At 44.5% G+C, this 22,420-nt stretch overlaps 1 protein-coding gene across 2 annotated transcripts in view; it reads right to left on the bottom strand.

Annotated features, from left to right (window-relative positions):
• The window catches only part of SPG7 (SPG7 matrix AAA peptidase subunit, paraplegin), a 120,155-nt gene that overhangs the window by 45,939 nt on the left and 51,796 nt on the right, over positions 1–22,420 (bottom strand). The window contains exons 4-11 of one of the 2 annotated variants that reach the window (XM_033941295.1): positions 22,141–22,382; positions 18,328–18,467; positions 14,292–14,394; positions 7,197–7,322; positions 5,065–5,227; positions 4,048–4,221; positions 3,719–3,843; positions 605–707 (exon numbers count right to left, since the gene is read on the bottom strand). In XM_033941295.1, coding sequence (XP_033797186.1) covers positions 605–707; positions 3,719–3,843; positions 4,048–4,221; positions 5,065–5,227; positions 7,197–7,322; positions 14,292–14,394; positions 18,328–18,467; positions 22,141–22,382 — 1,176 coding nt within the window. The remainder of the gene's footprint in view (positions 1–604; positions 708–3,718; positions 3,844–4,047; positions 4,222–5,064; positions 5,228–7,196; positions 7,323–14,291; positions 14,395–18,327; positions 18,468–22,140; positions 22,383–22,420) is intronic. The other variant, XM_033941296.1, reaches the window with a different exon arrangement.

Below are 22,420 nucleotides of genomic sequence, written 5' to 3' on the forward strand. Positions count from 1 at the left end.
GAAGAGTGATAGGAATAGTACTTTGGGAGAAACTCAAATATAAACTGAGACTTCCCCCCCACCCCAAAGCAATCTGGATAATTAGAGTTTGGATAATCGGCATTCCACTGTACTCCTATTAAAGCAGAAGGCACAATAAAAAAGGTCACCCAAGAGAAGTAAATTGTTCTGACCTAAATGTAAAACCACAGGGGAAACCAGAAAAGACCTGATCATGGCTTCATAACGTCTCAGTTCTCTATTATGAGGCATAAGGAGCATTTCAGCTGTGAGAATAATGAAATGTTTCATGATTGCAAAACTCTACCAGATGCACAGTCCCAAGACCCAAATATTACAGGGCAGTGTTTGCTAAGTTGGCCCTGAAGGAGCCCTTTCCCAATCAGGTTTTCACAATATCCACAATGAATATGCATGAAAGATTTGCATATAATGGAGGCAGTGCTTGCAAATCAAGTTCATGCATATTCATTGTGGATATCCTGAAATCCTGACTGGCAATGGGTACTGGGAAAGAATATTATAGAACAGACAGACATTGAGGGAGTCGGGAAGAAAGAAGTTGACCCACAAACCAAAAACTCCTCACACCAGCTTCTCATACCGCTAAATCCAGGTGTAAGCTCTGCCATTCGCTGTGAATAAGCGCCACTGGGCTGTGTCAGTTTCAGGCTCTTCAAGTGCTGTTCATAGATCTCACTTCTTTCCTAGAACAGAAATGAGAAACACGGGAAGGGACTTTCCAGTGCTCACAGGGGCTCATTGTTTTCAACACTAGAGAATGACACAGTGGCTGTTACCTGGGGCTAGCTGCGGGTAACCTGCCAAAATGGTGGGAAAAAAAAAAAAAGGTTGCCGTGGGTACGGGGAGAAAGCCATTCACCGCCCCATGGAGTGGTGAATGGGCTTATCTCCGCAGTTAAGGGATGGAGTGCGTGCAGTCCAGCAGCTCCCCCTGACTTACTACCGATTGATGCTGCCATCTGTTCGGGCATCTCCCTCCCTTCCCCTTACCTTCATGGTGATTTCAATTTTGTTTCTACAAGCAGCCGGGAGCCTTGAAGTTGCATGTGGCTGCCGGAAAATTCTCCTTTAATGCAACTTCCTGTTTTCGGTTGCATCAGAGAACTTTCCAGCAGCCACACGCAACTTCAAGGCTCCAGCTGCTTGTAGAAACAAAATTAGAAATTGCTACGACGGTAAGGGGAAGGGAGGGAGGGAGATGCTGGACCGTGCGAAGTGTGCGGGGAGGGGGAGGGGGGGAGAGGAGGACACTGAAGGGATCTGGGGAAGAGAGAGTGGTGAGAAGATGCTGAAGGGAACTGGGGAAGAGAGAGAGGGGAGAAGACGTTGAAGGGAACTGGGGAAGAGAGAGAGGAGAAAGACGGTGAAGGGAACTGGGGAAGAGAGAGAGGGGAGAAGACGCTGAAGGGAACTGGGGAAGAGAGAGAGGGGAGAAGACGTTGAAGGGAACTGGGGAAGAGAGAGAGGAGAAAGACGCTGAAGGGAACTGGGGAAGAGAGAGAGGGGAGAAGACGTTGAAGGGAACTGGGAAAGAGAGAGTGGTGAGAAGACGCTGAAAGGAAATGGAGAAGAGAGAGATGCCAGACTATGGGGGGAGCGGAGGGAAGAAGATGGGTGTCAGACCAATAGGAGGGGGAGGTGTGGAGGGAGAGATGGAAGGGAGAGAGAAGGCAGACGGTGGATGAAAGGAATTGAATGAGGAGTAGAAACCAGACAACAAAGGTAGAAAAAAAATTATATTTATTTATCTTTTTTTTGCTTTAGGATAAAGTAGTATATTAGTTGTGTTGATAAACATTTATAAACAAAGCCCTGCCAGCTGAAAATCTCTGCCTCTAGTTCGGCAGCCAGAGAACTTTGATTTATAAAATGACAATTGTATAGAATATTGTTTCTTTTTATACTTTAATAAAATAAGTTCAGTACAAAACTATTTGAGGCTTGTATGGATGGGATCAGATGGTTTGTGGGGGAGGGGACCGAGCTCACAGGGAAGGGGACAAATTCCACCACCCCCCCCTTGTCATTCTCTATTCAACACCACATCCTCTCTGTTGACTGCAGAGCACTAGATCCTGAAGTCCTCAGTCTACCCAGAACTCTAAAGAACAACTCTCAATAATATGAAAACAGATCAGTGCCAAGTGAAGAGACTGAAGATTGCACACAGAAAGCAAATGCTCTTACCAGAACCTCTGGCAATGTGTTCCAGAATAGTTAAGCTTTGGAACGTGTTGCCAGAGGTTATGGTAAGAGCGGATAGCGTTGCTGGTTTTAAGAAAGGTTTGGACAATTTCCTGGAAGAAAAGTTCATCGTCTGTTTTTGAGAAAAACATGGGGGGAAGCCACTGCTTGCCCTGGATCGGTAGCATGGAATGTTGCTACTCTTTGGGGATTCTGCATAGAATGTTGCTACTATTTGGAGTTCTGGAATCTTGCTACTCTGAGATTCTGGAATGTTGCTACTCTTTGGGATCCTAGAATCTTGTTACTCTCTGGGATTCCGGAATCTTGCTATTCTTTGAGATTCTGGATGGAATTTTGCTACTCCTTGGTTTTTGGTCAGGTACTAGGGACCTGGATTGTCCACAGTGAGAGAAGGCTACTGGGCTTGATGGACCACTGGTCTGACCCAGTAAGGCTATTCTTATGAACAACTCAGAGCACATCTCTAGAAAAACAATTTGCAAATATATTGTAACTTTTACAGAAACACTTTCCATTCTTCCAGTAGAGAACCAGAGAGAGAAAACAAATTTGTCTTGATTATAATGACACAATCTGCTAAACGTTCAGCTTGTATGAAAGAGCGTTTTAACTAAATTAGCATAGGTGGACAGTCCTTATGTGCTGGGCATCACTGGGGCTTATGTTGTTGCACTAGGAGTAAGGTGAGACAGACTAGATGGGCCATATTCTATGAGTAGAAGGAATCGGGAGGTTGAAGGATTGCAAACAGCCTACCACTCACTCCCTCAAGAGCCGAGACAAGGGAGAGGTGAAAGGACAAGCTGAGGCTTTTCCATGGCCTCAATGATACTTCAGGCCATGGAGAAGCCAGCTTAGTACCAAGAGGCTGCAACGTTCCAGAAACCAAACAGATAAGGAGCCAGCAGTTTGAGCAACAGCTTCTCTAAGCTATAAGGTGGGAGAGGGAGTATTTGGATTAAGTGCGGTTTCTTGTGTCCAACCCACCTTGGTGACTTGAATCTTCGAAGGGCTGATCCTAGCTGCCTGCCCTGTATCAGTAGCATGGAATATTGCTACAACTTGGGTTTTGGCCAGGTACTAGTGACTTGGATTGGCCACAATGAGAACGGGCTACTGGGCTTTTTTTTTTTTTTTAATTCTTTATTCATTTTAAAACTTTCATCAAGTGTACAAAAATTGCAACACAATAACATAGATTTAACCACTTGTACATCTTATCCATTGGTATGACCCAGTAAGGCTATTCTTATGCATGTTATCTATTTAATTATTCATTCAATTTTCTATACCGCTCTCCCAAAGGAGCTCAGAACGGTTTACATGAATTTATTCAGGTACTCAAGCATTTTTCTGTCTGTCCCGGCGGGCTCATAATCACCTAATGTACCTGGGGCAATGAAGGGATTAAATGACTTGCCCAGGGTGCTGAGGTTGTGCAGGCTCTATTTCTACCATCTATTCTGTTCATATATTGTGCTCCTACCTGCAGAGTGGGGAGATCAATAAAGATGTGTCTGTCAAGCCTTCCTGGTCTCATTAGTGCATTATCCAAGATATCAGCACGGTTGGTGGAGGCCAGTACAATGACATGGTCCGTAGTCCCCATCCCTGCAAGGATCACAGGGACAACATTATGATCACAGAAACTGAAGTCATGATAGAATGACTGAAACCTCCTCTCTTCATATCAAGGGAAGAGATAGAGAAATGTTACCATGTCCTTGGCCTCAGCATCTCCCCCCTGGCTCTATGAGCAGAGGCAGAGGCAGAAAGCAAGAGCAACAGAAGGCAGCTATCACTGTATGTATTCACCATCCATTTCCACCAGCAGCTGATTCAGTGTCTGCTCCTCCTCAGTATTAGAGAAGCCGGACATATTTGTAGACCGTTTCTTGCCCACAGCATCAATCTCATCAATGTAGACAATACAGGGGGCCCTGGTTCGGGCTTCTTTGAAAAGGCTACGTACCCGTGCAGCTCCGAGGCCTGGAAAAGAATAGCACTGAATCTTAATTCCAAGGTAAACTGGGACACCCTGTAATCCCAATGACACACAAAATGCAGTAGAAGACTGATGGAGTAAGGAAAGAGAGGATGTAGTATCCTACATACTAGAGAATGACACGGGGAAAAATTCTGTCCCCGTCACTGCCCCGTCCCTGGACCACCATCCTCTGCACCGCCCCGTCCCCTTCACCACCCCGCTGTCTCTTTCACCCGCCCCAGCACCATCCCCGTCTTCAGCGTTTTCTCCTCTCCATCCCCCAACCCCAAGCACCCTTCATGCGGTCCAGCAGTTCCCTCCCGCTGGCAAGCCGTGCATTTCCCTCCCTCCCTCCTTTTCCCTTACCTTTTCTTCTTGAAACTGGCGATTTCTATAAGGCTACGAGCTGTATTACAGCCGGAGCCTTGAAGCCGCATCGGGTTGCCTGCTAGAAGTCTCCTCCGATGCAACCAGAAACAGGAAGTTGCGTCAGAGGAGACTTTTACCAGCAGGCAACGCAACGCGACTTCAAGGCTCCGGCTGTAATACAGCTCGTAGCCTTATAGAAATCGCCATTTTAAGAAGAAAAGGTAAGGGAAAAGGAGGGAGGAAGATATATGGATGGCCAGTGGGAGAGAGTGGGCTGCCGGTTCGAACGCTCGGTCACCGCGCGTTCAAGATTGTTCACCGCCCGGTGCTACCATTCACCGCTCCACGGGGCGGTGAATGGCCTTGTCCTCGAATTTGCGGTGACCATTTTTTTTGGTCACCGTTTTGGCAGGTTACCTGCGGCTAAACGCGGCTAGCCGCGGGTAACCGGCACCATGTCATTCTCTACTACATACCTCCTATCACCTCCACAAATTCGGAGCCAGCCATGGCCAGGAATGGAACCTGAGCTTCTGTAGCCACTGCCTTGGCTAACAAAGTCTTTCCACAGCCTGGCGGTCCCAGTAACAGTGCTCCTTTAGGGACTCTGGCACCAAGCTGGAGATAGCGTTCTGGGCTCTGGAAGCAGAAAAGAACGAGACATATGGGTATTTACATAGGGCTATAGAAGCTAACTTCTCTTCACTGAAATAGGAAGGAACAAGGATTAAGAAGGAATATTATTTCCAGGACCATGTTAAGGGGCCCAAGAATTTAGGGGGACCCTGTTAGATGCCAATCCTAGGCTTCTTAGGCTTCTTAACATAATTGTCTGGACTTTTTTTTTTTTTTTTAGGATACTATAAAATTTCTCTCTTTACTGTCTCAAAGCCAGAATGAAAGCTAAAGTATCTGGATATTTTTTCAGTTTAGCTCTCAACCTTGCAGTGCAGAGACTGGTATAATCCAAGTAATGTAAAGGCTGCTCTAATCACAGGAAGTAGGAACTGAGGTACAGGTGCTGTGGGGAGAACCGAGCTCTACACAGGGCCTTGGAGGACAGCAGTAGAGCAACTGAATATCTTGGAGGGATGAGTAGGGCTATTGAGAAAGACTAAAAATGTAACAAGAATAGGGTGGGGGGAATGTGAGAAGACTATTGCAAGCTGAGAAAAAACTGGCAGCAAATACAAGAACTGGACATGATGGACAGACTTAGTTGTGGATGGAGGGCACCGACTTATAGAAGCAGTACAGCACCAGTAGGGCATGGTCCTTTCTGGAAAGCGACAGACTGTACATGTGTGTACCTGATAAAAGCGGGGAGGGGATGTTTCTGCATTTGTGTACATTTCTGTGGCTCTGGTGGGAAGTCACATATAAACAGAGCTTCCCTTAGAACATTTCAGTCTACTTTTGGCATTTCTGGTTTGAACTAGAGGCCTATTACTACAAAGCTGCCAAGTTATCCAGTTTCAGGAGGGAAACACTTTGGCTAGTCTGGAGGTTGAACTTGCATCCTAATTCAGTGAACTACTTGTGGTCCCTGATTCTACCCACTGAAATCAGAACTACAGGTCACATAATGCATCATGATGAAGATGTCAAACATCCAGGACTGGCCTAAAATCTTCCTCCTGTAATTGGTTAACTTAGCAGCTCTATCAAGTCACTTCATTTAAAGCCTAGTCCCCATGCTCACTCCCAAACAAACTATTAAGAACATAAGAATTGCTGCTGCTGGGTCAGACCAGTGGTCCATCGAGTCCAGCAGTCCGCTCACGTGGCAACTCCTAGGTCAAAGACCAGTGCCCTAACTAAGACTAGCCCTACCTATGTACGTTCCGGTTTAGCAGGAACTTGTCTAACGTTGTCTTGAATCCCTGGAGGGTGTATTCCCTAATAACAGCCTCCGGAAGAGCATTTCAGATTTCCACCACTCTCTGGGTGAAGAAGAACTTCCTTACGTTTGTATGGAATCTATCCCCTTTTAACTTTAGAGAGTGCCCTCTCGTTCTCTCTACCTTGGAGAGGGTGAACAACCTGTCTTTATCACCTCTGGACCCACAACTAGATTCAATACTTTTCCCCTCTACCACTAAGAGGGAGGATGAGAGGGGCTCACAAATATATGTTTGCCTAGTGTCTAACCGTGATAGCGGTTTTTAGCGCAGGCTGGCGTGCTGAATGCTCTGCACTAAAAAACGTTTTTGCGGTTTTGTAAAAGAGGGGGATAGTGTTAAGCTGGCCCTGCCTCTCTTTTTGATGTGGTGCTGCTGCCTTTTTTCCCCCCAGAGTGCAATAGGGAGCTGTAAGCATAGTTTTAGATTTTGGTAACAGTCTATTCATTTGGGTCAACTTGGTCTTCTAATGGTCATTCCGATTCCAACTTCAGCCAAAGATCTGTGAAACACTACATGGGGGACACTAAGACCACAGCAATGTCCCCTTCACTCTCGTACAAGCCGCCACAAATTCTGGCACAGGCAGAGGTTGAAAATACATTCCTGATGCTGAATCTGTTATCCCAACTCAGAGCGAGCCTACAATGGCTTACACAACTCACACAGTGCTTCTCTATTAATATTCACCACATTTGTGCTTTTACCTTCAGATAATCCACAAATTCCTTGACCTCCATTTTAGCTTCATACATCCCAGCCACATCCTTGAAGCTGATCCCTTTACCAGATTTCCCATCGACAACTGTGAAACGAGCCATCTTCAACTGGTTCTGTGGGAACAATGAACAAGGGGCTATGGAGATGCTCCTTCAAGGAAGAAACATAAATAAAGTCAACATCTATGGCATTGACCTGAGTTCAAAAAACAGCAAAGGAGTAAAAATGGTCCAAAACAAAATAGTCGTGTAAGCGCAGTACAAGGGTGACAAAGGAAAGTAAAAGCATAAAACTATAAAAGTTTATTAAAAATATATATACAGTGGAACCTCTTCTCCCTCAAACAGAGGAGACTGAGAGGGGACATGATCGAAACATTCAAGGTACTGAAGGGAATAGACTTAGTAGATAAAGACAGGTTGTTCACCCTCTCCAAGGTAGGGAGAACGAGAGGGCATTCTCTAAAGTTAAAAAGGAATAGATTCCGTACAAACGGAAGTTCTTCACCCAGAGTGGTAGAAAACTGGAACGCTCTTTCGGAGGCTGTTATAGGGGAAAACACCCTCCAGGGATTCAAGACAAAGTTAGACAAGTTCCTGCTGAACAAGGACACACGCTGATAGGGCTAGTCTCGGCTATGACGCTGGTCTTAGACCAGAGAGCCGCCGCGTGAGCGGACTGCTGGGCATGATGGACCACTGGTCTGACCCAGCAGCAGCAATTCTTATGATTTTATAGACTTCAATCAAATCTCCCCTCATCCGTCTCTTTTCCAAGCTGAAGAGCCCTAACCTTTTTAGTTTTTCCTCATACGGGAGGAGTTCCATCTCTTTTATCATCTTGGTTGCTCTTTGAACCTTTTCTAGTTCCACTATATTTTTTGAGATAAGGCGATTAGAATTGAACGAAATACTCAAGGTGAGGTCACACCAACCATCCCTTTTTTAATAATTCCTAGCATCCTATTTGCTTTTTTGGCCGCAGCCGCACATTGGGCGGAAGGTTTCATCATATTGTCTATGATGACACCCAGATCCTTTTCTTAGGCACTAATGCCCAAGGTGAACCCTAGCACCTGGTAACTATAGTTTGGATTATTCTTCCCAAAATGCATTACTTTGCATTTGTCCACATTAAATTTCATCTGCCACTTGGACGTCCAGTCTTCCAATTTCCTAATGTCTGTCTGCAATTTTTCACAATCTGCATGCATTTCACAACTTTGACCTGTCTAGTGGCTTCTGTAAATTTAATCACCTCACTCGTCATTCTAATTTCCAGATCATTTATAAATAAGTTAAATAGCACCAGTCCCAGTACAGAACCCTGCAGCACTCCACTATTTACCCTCCTCCGTTGAGAAAAATGGCCATTTAACCCTCCCCTCGGTTTTCTATAACCAGTTCCTAATCCACAACTGAACATTGCCTCCTACCCTATAACTCTTTAATTTTCTCAGGAGCCTCTCATGAGGAACTTTGTCAAAAGCTTTCTGAACGTCGAGCTACACTACATCAGCCGGCTCTGGCTCACCTTTATCCACGTTTATTCACATCTTAGTATTGATAAAACTATGTTTGACAAGATCCTCATTTTAAAACTGAGATGGCTTTTGTTTTCTGAAACTGTGTGCGCCATCCCTGTCTTCCTCTCGTTATTCCCTATTCCTCTATCCTTCCTTTTTATTTACATATTGTAATTAAAACTTCCCTATCCCTTAGTACCTTTCGCTTCTAATAAGTCTTAATTTGTCATAGTTTTAGTTTTACCCTCCTCTTATTTTACTTCAATTACATTTTATTAGATTTTTCTAATTTTTAATATTGTAAACCATCCAGATACATGTAATGGCTGGTATATCAAATCTTATTTACTTAATCACAGCTCTTAAATTAACTAATAATAGTATACATAGTAGAGTTTTATAAATCATTTCAAATTACCCTATTGCCTCATTTATTAAATTTATATCAGTCCCAACTTACTAAGGGTTGTATTACATGTACTATGGCAGAATCATTAACAATTGTTTTGCCAAAGCCAAACAAGGATTTCACTTTGGTTTCAAACTACAGGCCTATCTTGCTTATCAATGTTGATGGAAAACTTTTAGCTAAGACTTTGGCTTTACGCTTGGCTAAGGCTCTCCCTTTTATTATTGATATGCACCAAACGGGATTTGTTGCTAAAAGACATTTCTCTAATAATACCAGATTGGCTTTTCATATGTTAAATTTAACAAAAGCCATAAAAGATCCGGCTTTCTCTGTCTCTTTGGATGCGGAGAAAGCCTTTGATCGGGTTGAATGGACTTTCATGTATCAAGCATTAGATTGGTTTGGTATAGGTTCAGGATTTATACAAATGATTCAGACGTTGTATAGCTCCCCTTCTGCAAGATTGTATATTAATAATAATTTATCGGGAAGGAAGTGACGTCATCGCCGCAGATGGGAGCTTGAACTGAGAGCTCCGTTCGGGCCTGCGAAATAACTATCATTTCGGTGTGTAAACGGCGCAAATTTTTTGTCCCCGGGGGTGAAGCTACGGTGCACACTATGGCAACGTGGAAAAAGTTGCCTGGCGACAAACCCGGCCAGCGCACGCTGGAACAAGCGCTGAGCCGGGCTGCACGTGGCAGTATGGGCCCCGAGCCGAGCAGTGGGGAGGCGGCGAAATCGAGCGGAGCCCCAGCGGCTGTGGTGGACATGGTTGTGGACCCGGTGCCGGAGAGCGCATCGCTGGACCCGCTCACTAAAGCGGATATGCAGCGCTGGATTGCAGAGGTAAAATCTGATATCTCTGCGGTGGCTGTGCAGGTACGGGGGGCGGTGCAGGAGCTACGCACTGACCTGGTGGAGGTGGGCACGAGGGTCGAGGTGGTGGAGATGCGCTTGGATAGTTGTGAGGATAGTGTAACTGGAATGCAGAGATCACTGGAGACGGTGTCTGCGGATTTCCAACTTCTTCTGGATAAGGTCGAGGACCTGGAGAATCGCACCCGGCGTAATAATTTGAGGGTGCGGGGCCTACCGGACCTGCCTGAGTTTAAAGATGTCCGTGCTACTACAATCAAGCTGATCAGGTGGCTCCTGCAGGATGATACACTGGAGCCGGGATTGGAACGGGCTCATCGTGCTCTGGGACCCCGGACACTGGATCAACCTAAAGATATAGTGTTGTGCCTCCAGAGCTTTGTTATTAAAGAGCGGATCTTCCGCAGAGCCCGGGAGATGGGCACGGTCACCTGGGAGGGTCACCGGCTGGAGTTTTATCAGGATCTAGCTGCTGGCACGCTCCAGAAACGTCGGGTGTTCAAAGAAGTGACTAAGGCTTTGCAGCGCAGCAATATACGCTATTGCTGGACTTACCCTTTTGGAGTTATTACCATCAATGGAGTCCACACAAGAGTTACCACTGTTCGAGAGGCCCGTGGGCTGTTGCAACAAGCGGGAATTGAGATTCCTGAGGAGGCTGCTCCGGCGGGGGGTGTGATGCCTAACCAAGTGGGGCGCCCTGCCTCCTCCCGCTGGCAACGAGTGGAGAACAGATCCCGGAGCGGGAGGGGTGGCCGAGGGGGCGGACCCCCTCTTCAGGCCACTGCTTCTTCTTCAAGTGCTCCCCCCTGAGAGCTGATTGACTGTACTTGTTTCTTCCCTATTTCCACTGTCATTTTTATGTCTCGGTGGGGGGTCTTTGGACTCCCCTCCCTGGGAATGGATTGTTGGATTTTGCTTCTTGGGAGGGTGTTTTGTGGGGGTAACACACTGTCAGGTTTGGGATGTGGTGGGAGGGGGAAGTTGAAAGTTTTGTGTTGGTGTTCTATGGGGGGTATTGAAGCATGGGGGAGGGGAGATTGTGACCTGTGGTGTGGGAGTTTGGGAGGTTGGTGGGTGGGGTAAGGGGGATTGTTGTACGCACTGTACTTGATAGTTGATGTTTGATTGTGGGATGTGTGTAAGAGGCCATGGGGATGGTTCACTTCTTTGTATGCTGGTGGGAGATCTGAGGACTCTCACTTTGGGGGAGGTGGGGTGGAGGGGAGGGATGGGGGGAAGAGGGGGGGACGTGTGGACATGTTTGCTAGGGTTGGGCCTGTGTGGTTCTTGTTTAATCTGGAATATGGGGGCGTTTAGATTGGTCTCCTATAATATTAGGGGTCTCAATTCCCCCAATAAGAGAAGGGCTTTCTATAGGGAATTGCTCCGTTTGAGAGCTGATGTCTGTTTTGTCCAGGAAACACATCTACTCCAGTCCCATGAATCCTTGGTCGGGGATCATAGGTTCCCGCAGGCCTTTTGGGCTTCCCGGGTGGGCACTTCTAAGAGGGGTGGGGTGGGAATCCTTATTCGTAAGGGGATTCATTGTGAGGTACGTAGGGTGGTGCGGGATCCTCAGGGCAGATACATCATGTTGGATGCTCTGATTGAGGGGGTCTTGTATTCCCTGGTAAATGTATATGCCCCTAATGAGGGTCAGGGGACCTTCTTCCGTGAGTTGGTCCCTCGTATCCTCAAATTTAAGGGGGGAGCCCTGGTTTTTGGTGGGGATTTTAATCTTACAGTGACCCCTCATTTGGATAACTCAGGGAGGGCGAATCAATATGGAAAAAGGGATCGTAAACTGTTGCGTGAGGCATTGGCTACTCTGAATGTGGTGGACTGCTGGAGGTGGCTACACCCTTCGGTTAAGGACTATACTTATTTTTCGGGAGTACATTCCTCATATTCTAGAATTGATTATGTTTATGTGGAGCGGGGATTACTTCGGAGGGTGGAGTCTGCGGGGATTGAATCCCTCACGTGGTCGGACCATGCCCCGGTGTGGTTGCGGATCCAGGGGGTGGGTGGAGGCTCGGGACAGAAATTCTGGCGTTTCAATGATAGTCTGCTAGATGATCCGGAGGTGGGAGCACAGATTGAAGGGTGGATACAAGAATATTTGGGTGTGAATGTGGAGTGTGGAGCCTCGTTAGAGGCGGTCTGGGAGGGGTTGAAGGCTACCCTTAGGGGCAGATTGATTGCCCTGTCGTCGGCCCGGCAGCGTAAACGACGGGAGGATGCGGCGGCCCTGTTGGGTGTGATTGGTAGGTTGGAGTGTATGCATAAGCGTCGTCCCTGGGATGCGGAGCTGCGGGAGAGATTATTTCAGGTACGTCGGGATCTCCAGGCTTTAGACTTGGACAGATTACACCATAACTTACAGCTTCTCCAACAGAGATATTTTGAGTTTTCTAACAAAGCTAGTCGATTGGTTGCCCATCGTCTTAAGGTGCGACAGACACGTAATCAGATTCTTGCGCTTCGGGCGGCCTCTGGGGAATTGTTGCAGACTGAAGATGCTATTCGCGCCCGTTTTGTGGAATATTATTCCCAACTCTACACTCCGGAGGCACCAGGGCCCTCACAGGACCAGGACGCTTATCTAGCTTCTGCAGAGTTGCCCCAGATTGCACAGGCAGATGTAGAACGGTTAGACCGCCCTCTTACGTTGGTTGAGGCTCGTGGAGCGCTGTGTTCTATGAAGCTTGGTAGGTCGCCTGGGTTGGACGATTTTACCGTTGCCTGTGGTTTGTTATCAAATGAGAATGAGGGTCCTTTTATAAAAAGCTAATGGTAGTCTTACAAAATTTGTTTGGCTGGGTAAAATGCCTAGAATTGCTTTAGTATCTTTACAAAAACCAATTGCGGAGGGTGGGGTAAATTTTCCAAACTTTTATTGGTATCATAAAGCCTATATTTTACGTCAGGGTATGTATTGGGTCCTCCCAGAGCTCATGGAAAATACCCCAGATTGGTTGTATTTGGAATGGCGACTCATGTTTCCTTTACATTTATCTCATGTTCTCAGTGTAAAAATGCCTAGAATATAAAAAGAGAACAGAATATTGATGGATACATGGAAAACATTACGTTATGTAAGTAATTTAACACCTAACCCAATACACAAATCAACAAATCAATCTATTTGGCTAAACTCCAAGATTCAAATTGGCGGATTTAAAATCGTATGGAAGCATTGGATTCTTGCAGGTATACGGACCTTAGGTGATGTTATTTCAAATGGTAAACTGCTTGATTTGTCACAGTTGCAACATAAATATGGTTTAAATAAATCACAAAGTTTTAAATGGTTGCAGCTGAAGCAGGCTATTCAGGAGGGGTTCCCTGAATGGAAAAATCTTAGCAATCAGTATAGTCTGGAATTCTTATGCTTTCAGGCAGGTTTCTTGGGACACCAGGCCGCACAGTGGTATAAACTGATATCTGGATTTATGAATAAAAAACCAAAGACTGGTCTTAGAGACATTATATCGCCATATTTCCGCTGCCTTCTGGACATAGAATGCCAATAACAGGTTAAAGATTGAGGATTATAGATATGTTATAAGAGATTAAGTAGACAATTAGAATAAGATAAGAAAGGTCACAAGATAGAGGATTCAGTTATATGATTTATTTCGTTTTTCATATATTTGATTGTTTTAACAGTGTCCCCTCCTGATGAAGAGCCGAAACTCGAGTCGGGGGTTCAGGGATTATAATATGGCGATACAGTTGATATTTCATGCAAGTTTTAGCACACTAGAGCACTACACTTTAATACAGCTCTGGTTACTGAATATCCATCTTCCCAGCCATTTCAGATAAGACTTAGGATTCATTTAATTATTACTATTAAGAAGATTCAATGGTTGGGTGAGGGACAGTGAAGGCAATGATGGTCCCTTTATTAACCACAGTTTGGTGTCAACACTGAATCATTGGTTATATGGTCTGAGCACTTCACTAATTTTTATGAAACTTATTATGTATACTAGTATTAGTTAATTTAAGAGCTGTGATTAAGTAAATAAGATTTGAGTTATTCATCACAGAGTTACATTGGTTATCTCCCTAATTATATTGAATGGTTGGTATATCAAGCCATAAATAAACTTGAAACTTGTTTATTCTCGTTTATGATTCTGTATATTTTCTTTACTCAGAGATTTGGAAAGGAAGATTAGCTGCAGATTATCCAGCTCAGCAGCTCTGTTACTGCACACCAGGGAAAGAGGAAACAAATCTGACGCAACTTACAAAGGCGCTAAAGCCACCTTCTCTTCCTGCCATTCCAGCCAGACGGAAGATGTACCACAGAATAGCTACTCCCACAGCTGCCATTCCCAGGGCGTAAAGGGCACTACAAATCAAAACAAAAGCAAAGAGGTCACCATATACTGTGCAACCAAAAATCACTGTAAAATCCTCAGCCTACCACATTTTAAAAAGTATATGGATCATCTAGAACAGTGAGTCTCTGCCCTCACAGATGTGTTTGTCTTCACTCAACATCTCAACAACTGGATACCCACTGTATCATTTCCTCTACCATAATCTCCCCAACCCTGTAATGTCCTGTCTAAATTAGATTGCAAGCTCTTCTGAGCAGGGACTGTCTATTGTATGTCAAAATGTACAGTGCTGCGTACACCTTTTCAGCACTATAGAAATAATAAATACTAGTAGTGGTAGTAATCTCATGAAGGAAAAAGTCTGAAGAAAGTAGGGCTTACCTGCTAATTTTCTTTCTGAGACCCTCCAGACATGTGAATTTACACTCTCTTACCTGCAGGTGGAGACTGCGAATGACTGGTATAAAGTATCACTCTAAGGGTCTCTACAGTCCAGTTAACCAATGGGTAGATTAGGTCTTACCTGCTAATTTGCTTTCTTTTAGTGCAGTGAATTGCAAACTGTGTGCTGCGGTATGCAAGATTCCAAGTGTGCTGCCAGGATTGAACACGTGGAGGGGCATAATCAAAAGGGACATCTAAGTCCGTTTACGTCCATTTCGCAAGTCGTCCAAAGTCAAAAAGAGCCTAAGTCCCATTTTCGAAAGAGACGTCCAACGTCTTTTGACTTTCGAAAATCGTCCAATTATACGTCCTGAAGATCTGATCGTCCAAGCCGCTAAAACGTCGATCTTTTAAGCACATTTTCGTCCAACTGTCCGTCCAAGTTCAAACGTCTAGAACAAGCCCTGTTGGACGTGGGAGGGGCCTGCAAAGTGATGGACAGAACACCCAGACAGGGCACCTAAATAGTGGGGTACCTTACAGGGCACTGCTGTGAACTGCACAAATAGAGTGCCATGGCTTCTCCTCACTACAGCTCCCTTATAGGTGATGGTGAGCCCCCCAAACCACCTCCAGAATCCCCTAGACCCACTTATCTACCACCCCAATAGCCCCTATGGCTGCAGGAGCCACTTATATGCCAGTAAAAAAGGGTTTTGGGGGTGTATAGGGCAGTGCACATGTTTAAGTATCAATGCAGTGATTACAGGGGCTCATGGGTATGGGTTCTCCTCTCTATGGGACCCTAACCCAGCCACAAGACGACTTAAGCTGCCTCTGTGCTGGACAACTAGGCTTTTCTATGCCAGGTGATGATGATCTGGAGGCTGAATTTTAAAGTTGTGATTAAAATTATTATAGGGATGGGGGGGGGGTGACCACTGGGGTAGTGTGTGGGGGGTCTGTTTTATGTGTTTTCAGTGCATATCTGGTGAGTTTAGGTGGGTTTTTGTGACTCAGACCATGTTTCAAATGGTCTAAGTCACAGTTCTTCAACCGCCGGCGTCAGCTGACGTGCAACTTCCTGTTGCCGTCGCTATGCCGGCACTCCTGCCTTCCACCTCCTACTCCTGCCGCGTATGTTTCCGCACCCCCAGACAAGCAGGGGCAGCTCTGTGTGCTTTTAACTTCGGCACACAACTGCCCCTAAGCAGTATTTTAACCGCGGTTTCATGAGGCTGCCTCATGAAACCGCGGCTAAAATACTGCTTAGGGGCAGTTGTGTGCCGAAGTTAAAAGCACACAGAGCTGCTGCTAGCCTACATAGAGGAAACATTTGCTGGAGAGGGAAGGAAGGAAGGGAGAAGGGGCAAGGGAGGGGAAGGGGCTACTGCTGACAGGGGAGAAGGGAAAGGGAAAGACGAGAGTTACTATTGGATAAGAGGAGGAGGAGGAAAGGGAGAAGGTACTGCTGGACAGGGGAGGAGGAACACTGGAAAGAAACAGCTGGCAGGGAGATTAGAGGAGGGGAAGGAGTCAGAATGGAATGGAGAGATCAGATGAGGGAAAGGGGAGAGACAGAGGAATGACAAAGTAGAAAGAGATTTATGCTGGGAAGGGGGATCAGATGAAAAATAAGGAAAGAGGGACAAAGATGCTAGATCTGGTGTAGGAGAGAGGGGCATAGAAAGAACGCAGATACCATATGGAAGGGGGAGGGGTAGAGGGCAGACAGTGGATGGAAGAGAATGAAAAGAAGTTGAAAGCAGAAACCAGAGACGACAAAAGGTAGAAAAAAATAATTTTATTTCTATCTTGTGATTAGAATATATCAGATTTAAAATATGTATCTTGCTAGAGCTGATGTTAGACATAACTGGGGAGTGCAAAGCCCAGGCAGTGTGTCTTTAGCTTCCAGCTGGCTTAGGGCTCTCTCTGACCAGGAGGCAGTTGCCCTAGTTCCACTCCCCTAACACCATTCCTGCCATGTGTGACTATGGTATTCTGTTAGCATGATATTTGTGTAGCATTCTGTAATAATTTGGCTTATTCAGTTTTGTTGATAGTAGAGGGGATATATGTGAAGGGGAGGGGAGATGGGGGTTTTGTTGATCCTTGCCCTGTATTATTTATATTTATAAAATGACAATTGTACAGAATATTGTTTCTTTTTATACTTTAATAAAATATGTTCAATATAAAATCATAACTATTCGAGGCTTGTGCGGATGGGATCAGATGGTTAACGGGACCAAGCTCGCGGGGATGGGGCGGCAATGGGGTTTTTAAAAATTTCAGTCTTATTAGTTTGCCGGTCCACGAAATCATTATTTTATTTCCGCCGGTCCACAGGTGTAAAAAGGTTGAAGAACACTGGTCTAAGTCACAACGTCCAAGTTCCGTCGATCGTGGGCTGTATCACTTTTGGTTATACATGCTGTACGACTAAGTCTAAGCTGGCCCACGTCTCGCCCTCAACACGACTCCTGAAATGGCCCGTTTAGCTTTGGACGTTGAGTGGCACTATGAGGGCCTAAGTCATTTAGAAATACGTCCAAAACCCGGTTTGATTATTGGCGCTTGGACGTTTTTCTCTTTCGATTATGAGCCCCATGACGTATACCGAGTGTCATTTCTGGCATCGGCACCTCTCCTCCTCTTGTTTTCCCTGTGCTCAGGGCTATGTCTGGTGGGTGTGCTTATGTTCTATCAAAATTCTGGGTGTAATCTTTGACAATAAACTAATTAACTCGGTCATTCACTCTTCCTTTTTTGCTTTACAGCGTATCAGGTCTGTTCAGTTTCTGTTATCACCTACACTGCTCTGGCCCCTGGTTCATGCCTTGGTGATCTCTTATCTGGACTACTGCAACTTATTATAAGCCAGACTTCTACTTAACCACACTAAAAAGACTGCAATTTGTACAATCCACTGCAGTTAAATTACTTCACTCAGCGCAACAATTCAATCATTAACTCCTCTAAAATTTTAACACTGGTTTCCATTCTCTGCACATATCACTTTCAAACTCTGACCCTGGTCTACAAATCTCATATTTCACACATCCTTTTATACCTCAGTAAACTTATTATTCCATATACTCCTCTTTGGGTTCTCCAGTCTGCTGATAACAACCTTCTGTCTTTGCCACCTTTATCTGAAATTCATCTCAGTTATTGGTATTCATTATATAGGACCCAAACTCTGGAACCATCTTCCCCTGCACATATGGCATCTTCCTACTTTATCTGAATTCAAAAAGACACTTAAGACTCATTTGTTCTGTCAGTCTTTTGGTAGCCAGCCTTTCTAAGTTCCTGGACAGAAATGACAATCTGTGTGTTGATCAGCTATGTATACTATTCAGTGGCATAGAAATCCTATATCTATCTATCTATCTTTATATTGTGGCATTTGGTGTTTATCTGTTCTCTTGCCTGATAGCATGTTGTCATCACAATATAACTGCACTGGAAATTTTAACGGCCTGTGTTGCTCACCCCCAACCAGCAGGCTATAGAATTTTTTTAAGTGTTCAGAGCTCCATAAACCGTACTTTCCAAAGAAGCCAGTGCGTTTGTAGGAGACAGGGATCCGGTCCTTCCCATCAATCTTCAACTCGTCTTCTGCTGCTCGCAGCTTCTCTTCAAACTTGTCAATGTTGGCTACTTGCATTCTATACATAAGAGCCAATCTCTATAAGGAAGAAATAGAATTATTAAGATTTAAAAATGTATCATCTTCTACCCATGTTCAATGGGAACATCAGAAGCACCACAAGCAACACTGAATTCTGTTCAGTTTATATCAAAAGAATTAGTAAACTACAATTCACAGCATGTATAAAATTTATCTAGTACCAAAAATATGGTTTGCAGTTAGTGACCATGAACAACATTTTAAAAATATTAATAAACAGGCCTCAAAGCTCCATGAGGATCAGGTATTCCAGTCTCTCAAAGGAGTCACAAATATTCTCATTGGCCAAAGCCAGAAAAAGGCCAGATAGCATGTTGCCATCTGAAAAAAACTCCCAACAGGAAGAAAACATTCCCAGTCAAAAAAACAAGTCAATACTGAAGAACAAAAAATTCAAAATGTCATAGTCACTAAGAACAAAACAAAAAAATTCCCAAAATTGAAAGGAAGGAAGAATCAATCAAACTTATCAGTTATTTTGCAGTCTTCCCTCATGACTCAGACGATGATTGTTATCTACGACGACACTGAAATGTCCAATCTATACAAACTTCCATGTCGGAATCCCATAAGATCTCCAAAACCCTTTGCTTCTTTACTCTTTCCCAGGACTAGGGGGCAAAGCAATAAAGCAAGTTCCTCTCCTAGGGGGAAAGAACGATTTCTCGCAATCTATCCAATCTCTATCCTCGAGGGCTAGAAGTCTTCAGGCTTTCAGTGTTCTCCTTCAAACTAAGGATTGCTAAGCTGTACTTGGTCGTGGACATGTGTTCATGGTTTTCTTTTTTGTGTTGTTCATTGGGAGTTGGCTGGGGACAGTTTTACTGAGACGAGTTATTACATTTAACCCATAACTGTTATTGTCATTTATTTCTTGTCTTTGTTGTTAGTGGTGCATATCGAGCATTAACATGGAGATGGATTTTATTAGTATTATCAAATAAACAAACCAACAGTCAATACAAATCGATTCCCAAGGATGCAACCTCAAGGGAGAAGCAACCAAACAAAAGATACACTGTAACTCTTCAGCATAGGGCCCAATGAAACTCGCCTACCTCTACGTCCCCCAGAATCTCCCTAAAGAAAAACCTCACCCATCCCCACCCCCACTCCAAAACCAAATTAAAGATTCCTAATAAAAAAGAAACAGGTATTATTGAAGGTAGTTCAAACACAAACATCTCCAGGAGGGAACGAATCCCTCCAGGAGATAGAAGCAGATATAAGTGGTGCATATTGAGCATTAGGGAGGTCAATTATACTATTTTATATACATTGTTGATGGTCAGCTTTATGTACTTTATTTATGCTCTGGCAAATTGTCCGTTGTTCAGATACAGGGAAAAGTTATTGGGGGGAGGGGAGTTTTGTAGGTTCCTTTCTTGATTTGTATAAACAGATCTTACAATATTTTGTTGTATATCATATCTGTTCCTTGAATTTAATAAAACAGATTGAACATAAAACAAAACATAGAAACATTTCATCGTTCAGTGTCTAACTAAATTCTAGAACTCATTACCAGAGAACACAGTGAAAGCAGTTAGCTTAGCAGGGTGTGGATAATTTCTTATAAGCTATTATTAAGATAGACTTGGGAAAATGCACTGTTCTTTTCCTAGGATAAGCAGAATAAAATCTGTTGTACTCTTTTGGGATCTTGCCAGGTACTTGCAAAGTGGATTGGCTATTGTTGACCTTCGGTTTTCATAAGCTTGCTTTCCTCACTGAAGAGGTCATTTGAATCAGTGGAAATGGTGCTTGTATTCTGCAACTCCCCAAGCAAGGTTCAAAGTAAAGAGCTGGCACGGGAATGGGGACGACGGGGATCCCGCGGGTTCCCCCTTCGGGTTGCGGGAATCCCGTGGGGACGGCCCCTAGGGTCACGGGGATCCCATGGGGACGGCCCTCGTGGTCTTGGGGATCCCGCGGGGTTGGAGGCAGCTCGAGCCGAGAGGCTCATCTTCTTTTCCTGCACTGCAGCACACACATGTAGCCGACCGGAAGTGTTCCCCGACGTCAGAGGGGAAGCTTGGCGTCAGTCACATGCACGCTGCATATGACCGACGTGAAGCCTTTCTTCTGACGTCGGCTTTGATGTCAGGGGAACACTTCCGGTCGGCTACGGTGTGCGTGCTGCAGTGCAGGCAGGCAGGCTTGTATTGCTTCTCAATGGGCTGCTGTGGAATTGAAACTTTAAGTCAAACTCCAGGAGGCAAGAGCCCAGCTGAACCCGCAGCTCCTCTCTCTAACAATCGATGCCAGCCTAGCTTCAGATCCCAAATACATTATCTTCTTAGGGTAAGTGTCTACCTTGTCCCTGGATTATTCACAGTCCTTTTAGTGCTAACCTGTTATTTCAAGGCTGGGTCAAAAGAGGCTGTTTCACAGTCAGAGTCCCGACCTATCCAGTAAACTTTGTTTTATTTTTCAGGGTTTTTTTTTTTCTTGCCCATGTCTAACTGAAAAACTTGAAATTTTAAACCTTAATTGCACTGCCAGTGTATTTGGTAGTTTAAAAGTTCTATGTGTGCAGTTTTTACCTTACAAGTTTAGCTAACAAAACATTTTGGCTCACAGGAGAGAGAGTGACTTCCAATAAATAACAGAAGCTCCTAATTTATTACTTCTGCCTCCAACCCCTTACTCAAAAATGTAAGTGTTTTTAAACAAGCAAGTTTTAAAGCCTTTCAAAATGACAGAAATCCAGGCTGTAACAGTTTGGTAAGAAAAAGATGTAGTCATAGAGTTTTTTTGTATTTCACTAACAAAACATGTAAATAAATCAAACAGAATTCTCTAGTTCAAGGGGACAAAGGAAAAGAAAATAGGGAAATTAAATAATCAGGACATAATCCAATACAAAAGTTTAAAGTGAGAAGAGCCTGAACTGGCAGCTAGTGAAGCTTCTTCAGGATAGGTGAGACAACTTCCATTTTTGATGAGAGATTATGACTTGCACAACCTATCCAGACCTCATCTCAAAAGGAAGCTAATAGGAAAGCAGCATTATATCAGTCACACTGATGAAATAGCTGCCCAAATGCTTGAAACAATCAACAAATATTGACACCAGTTTATCAGTGGTCGCTCTCACTACCAAAATTGCTGAATACATGCTTCGAATCAAGGTGAATAATAATAACAGTTTTTTATGTACCGCAGGACCGTGAAGTTCTATGCGGTTTACAAAGATTAAAAGATGGTACAAATTGAATGAACTTAACAGAGGTCAAAGATAGTGGTTAATAGTTCAAGAGGAAGAATTGAACGGGTCAGTTGTCTAGATACTTCAGGAGCAGATATGTTTTTAGGCGTGTCCTAAATAAGTGGAAGGCGTGAGCAATTGTTCTAGATCTTTACCCCATAATGCTGCTTGGTGTGAGAGGTGTGAACTCCTCTTTCAAATGTTTTTATTTTAATCCGAGATGCTGGTGTCAAGTTTCCGAGTCAAAGTGTGCACGAGGACATAATGTGGTCTTCCCATTCACTTCCAATCCATCCCATAGTCATAATGACTTTTGTTTATCCCCATAACCGTACACATCTCTAGTATGGAGGGACAGTGAGGAAGTGAGAGACCAAACAGGGTAATCACTAACAGAACTTAAGATTCCCTAGGCAGGTCCCAGAGGCACACTTACTATCCAGAAACAAAGCCACTCACTGGTCGCCCAAATACAACAGCTCCAGGGTGTAGGTAGATCTCTACAATATCACTTTCTGGGACCACCTGAACTCGCTGCACTTCACCCTTGGCCAGCATTTCATTCACAAAGTCAGTCCAGGAGATGTTCCCACCGCTGCTACTAAGGGAATTGAGCAGACTCATCACCACAGCAATGATAAAAAGAGTGCGCAGACGCTCCCGGTACATCTGATCTTCCCGTTCCTTACGCTTTTTTTCTTCTGCAAGGACAAACAATGGAAACCGTTTTAGAAGCAGC

Source organism: Geotrypetes seraphini, chromosome 4, assembly GCF_902459505.1.
Source record: "Geotrypetes seraphini chromosome 4, aGeoSer1.1, whole genome shotgun sequence".
In the NCBI taxonomy this organism is placed as follows: domain Eukaryota; kingdom Metazoa; phylum Chordata; class Amphibia; order Gymnophiona; family Dermophiidae; genus Geotrypetes; species Geotrypetes seraphini.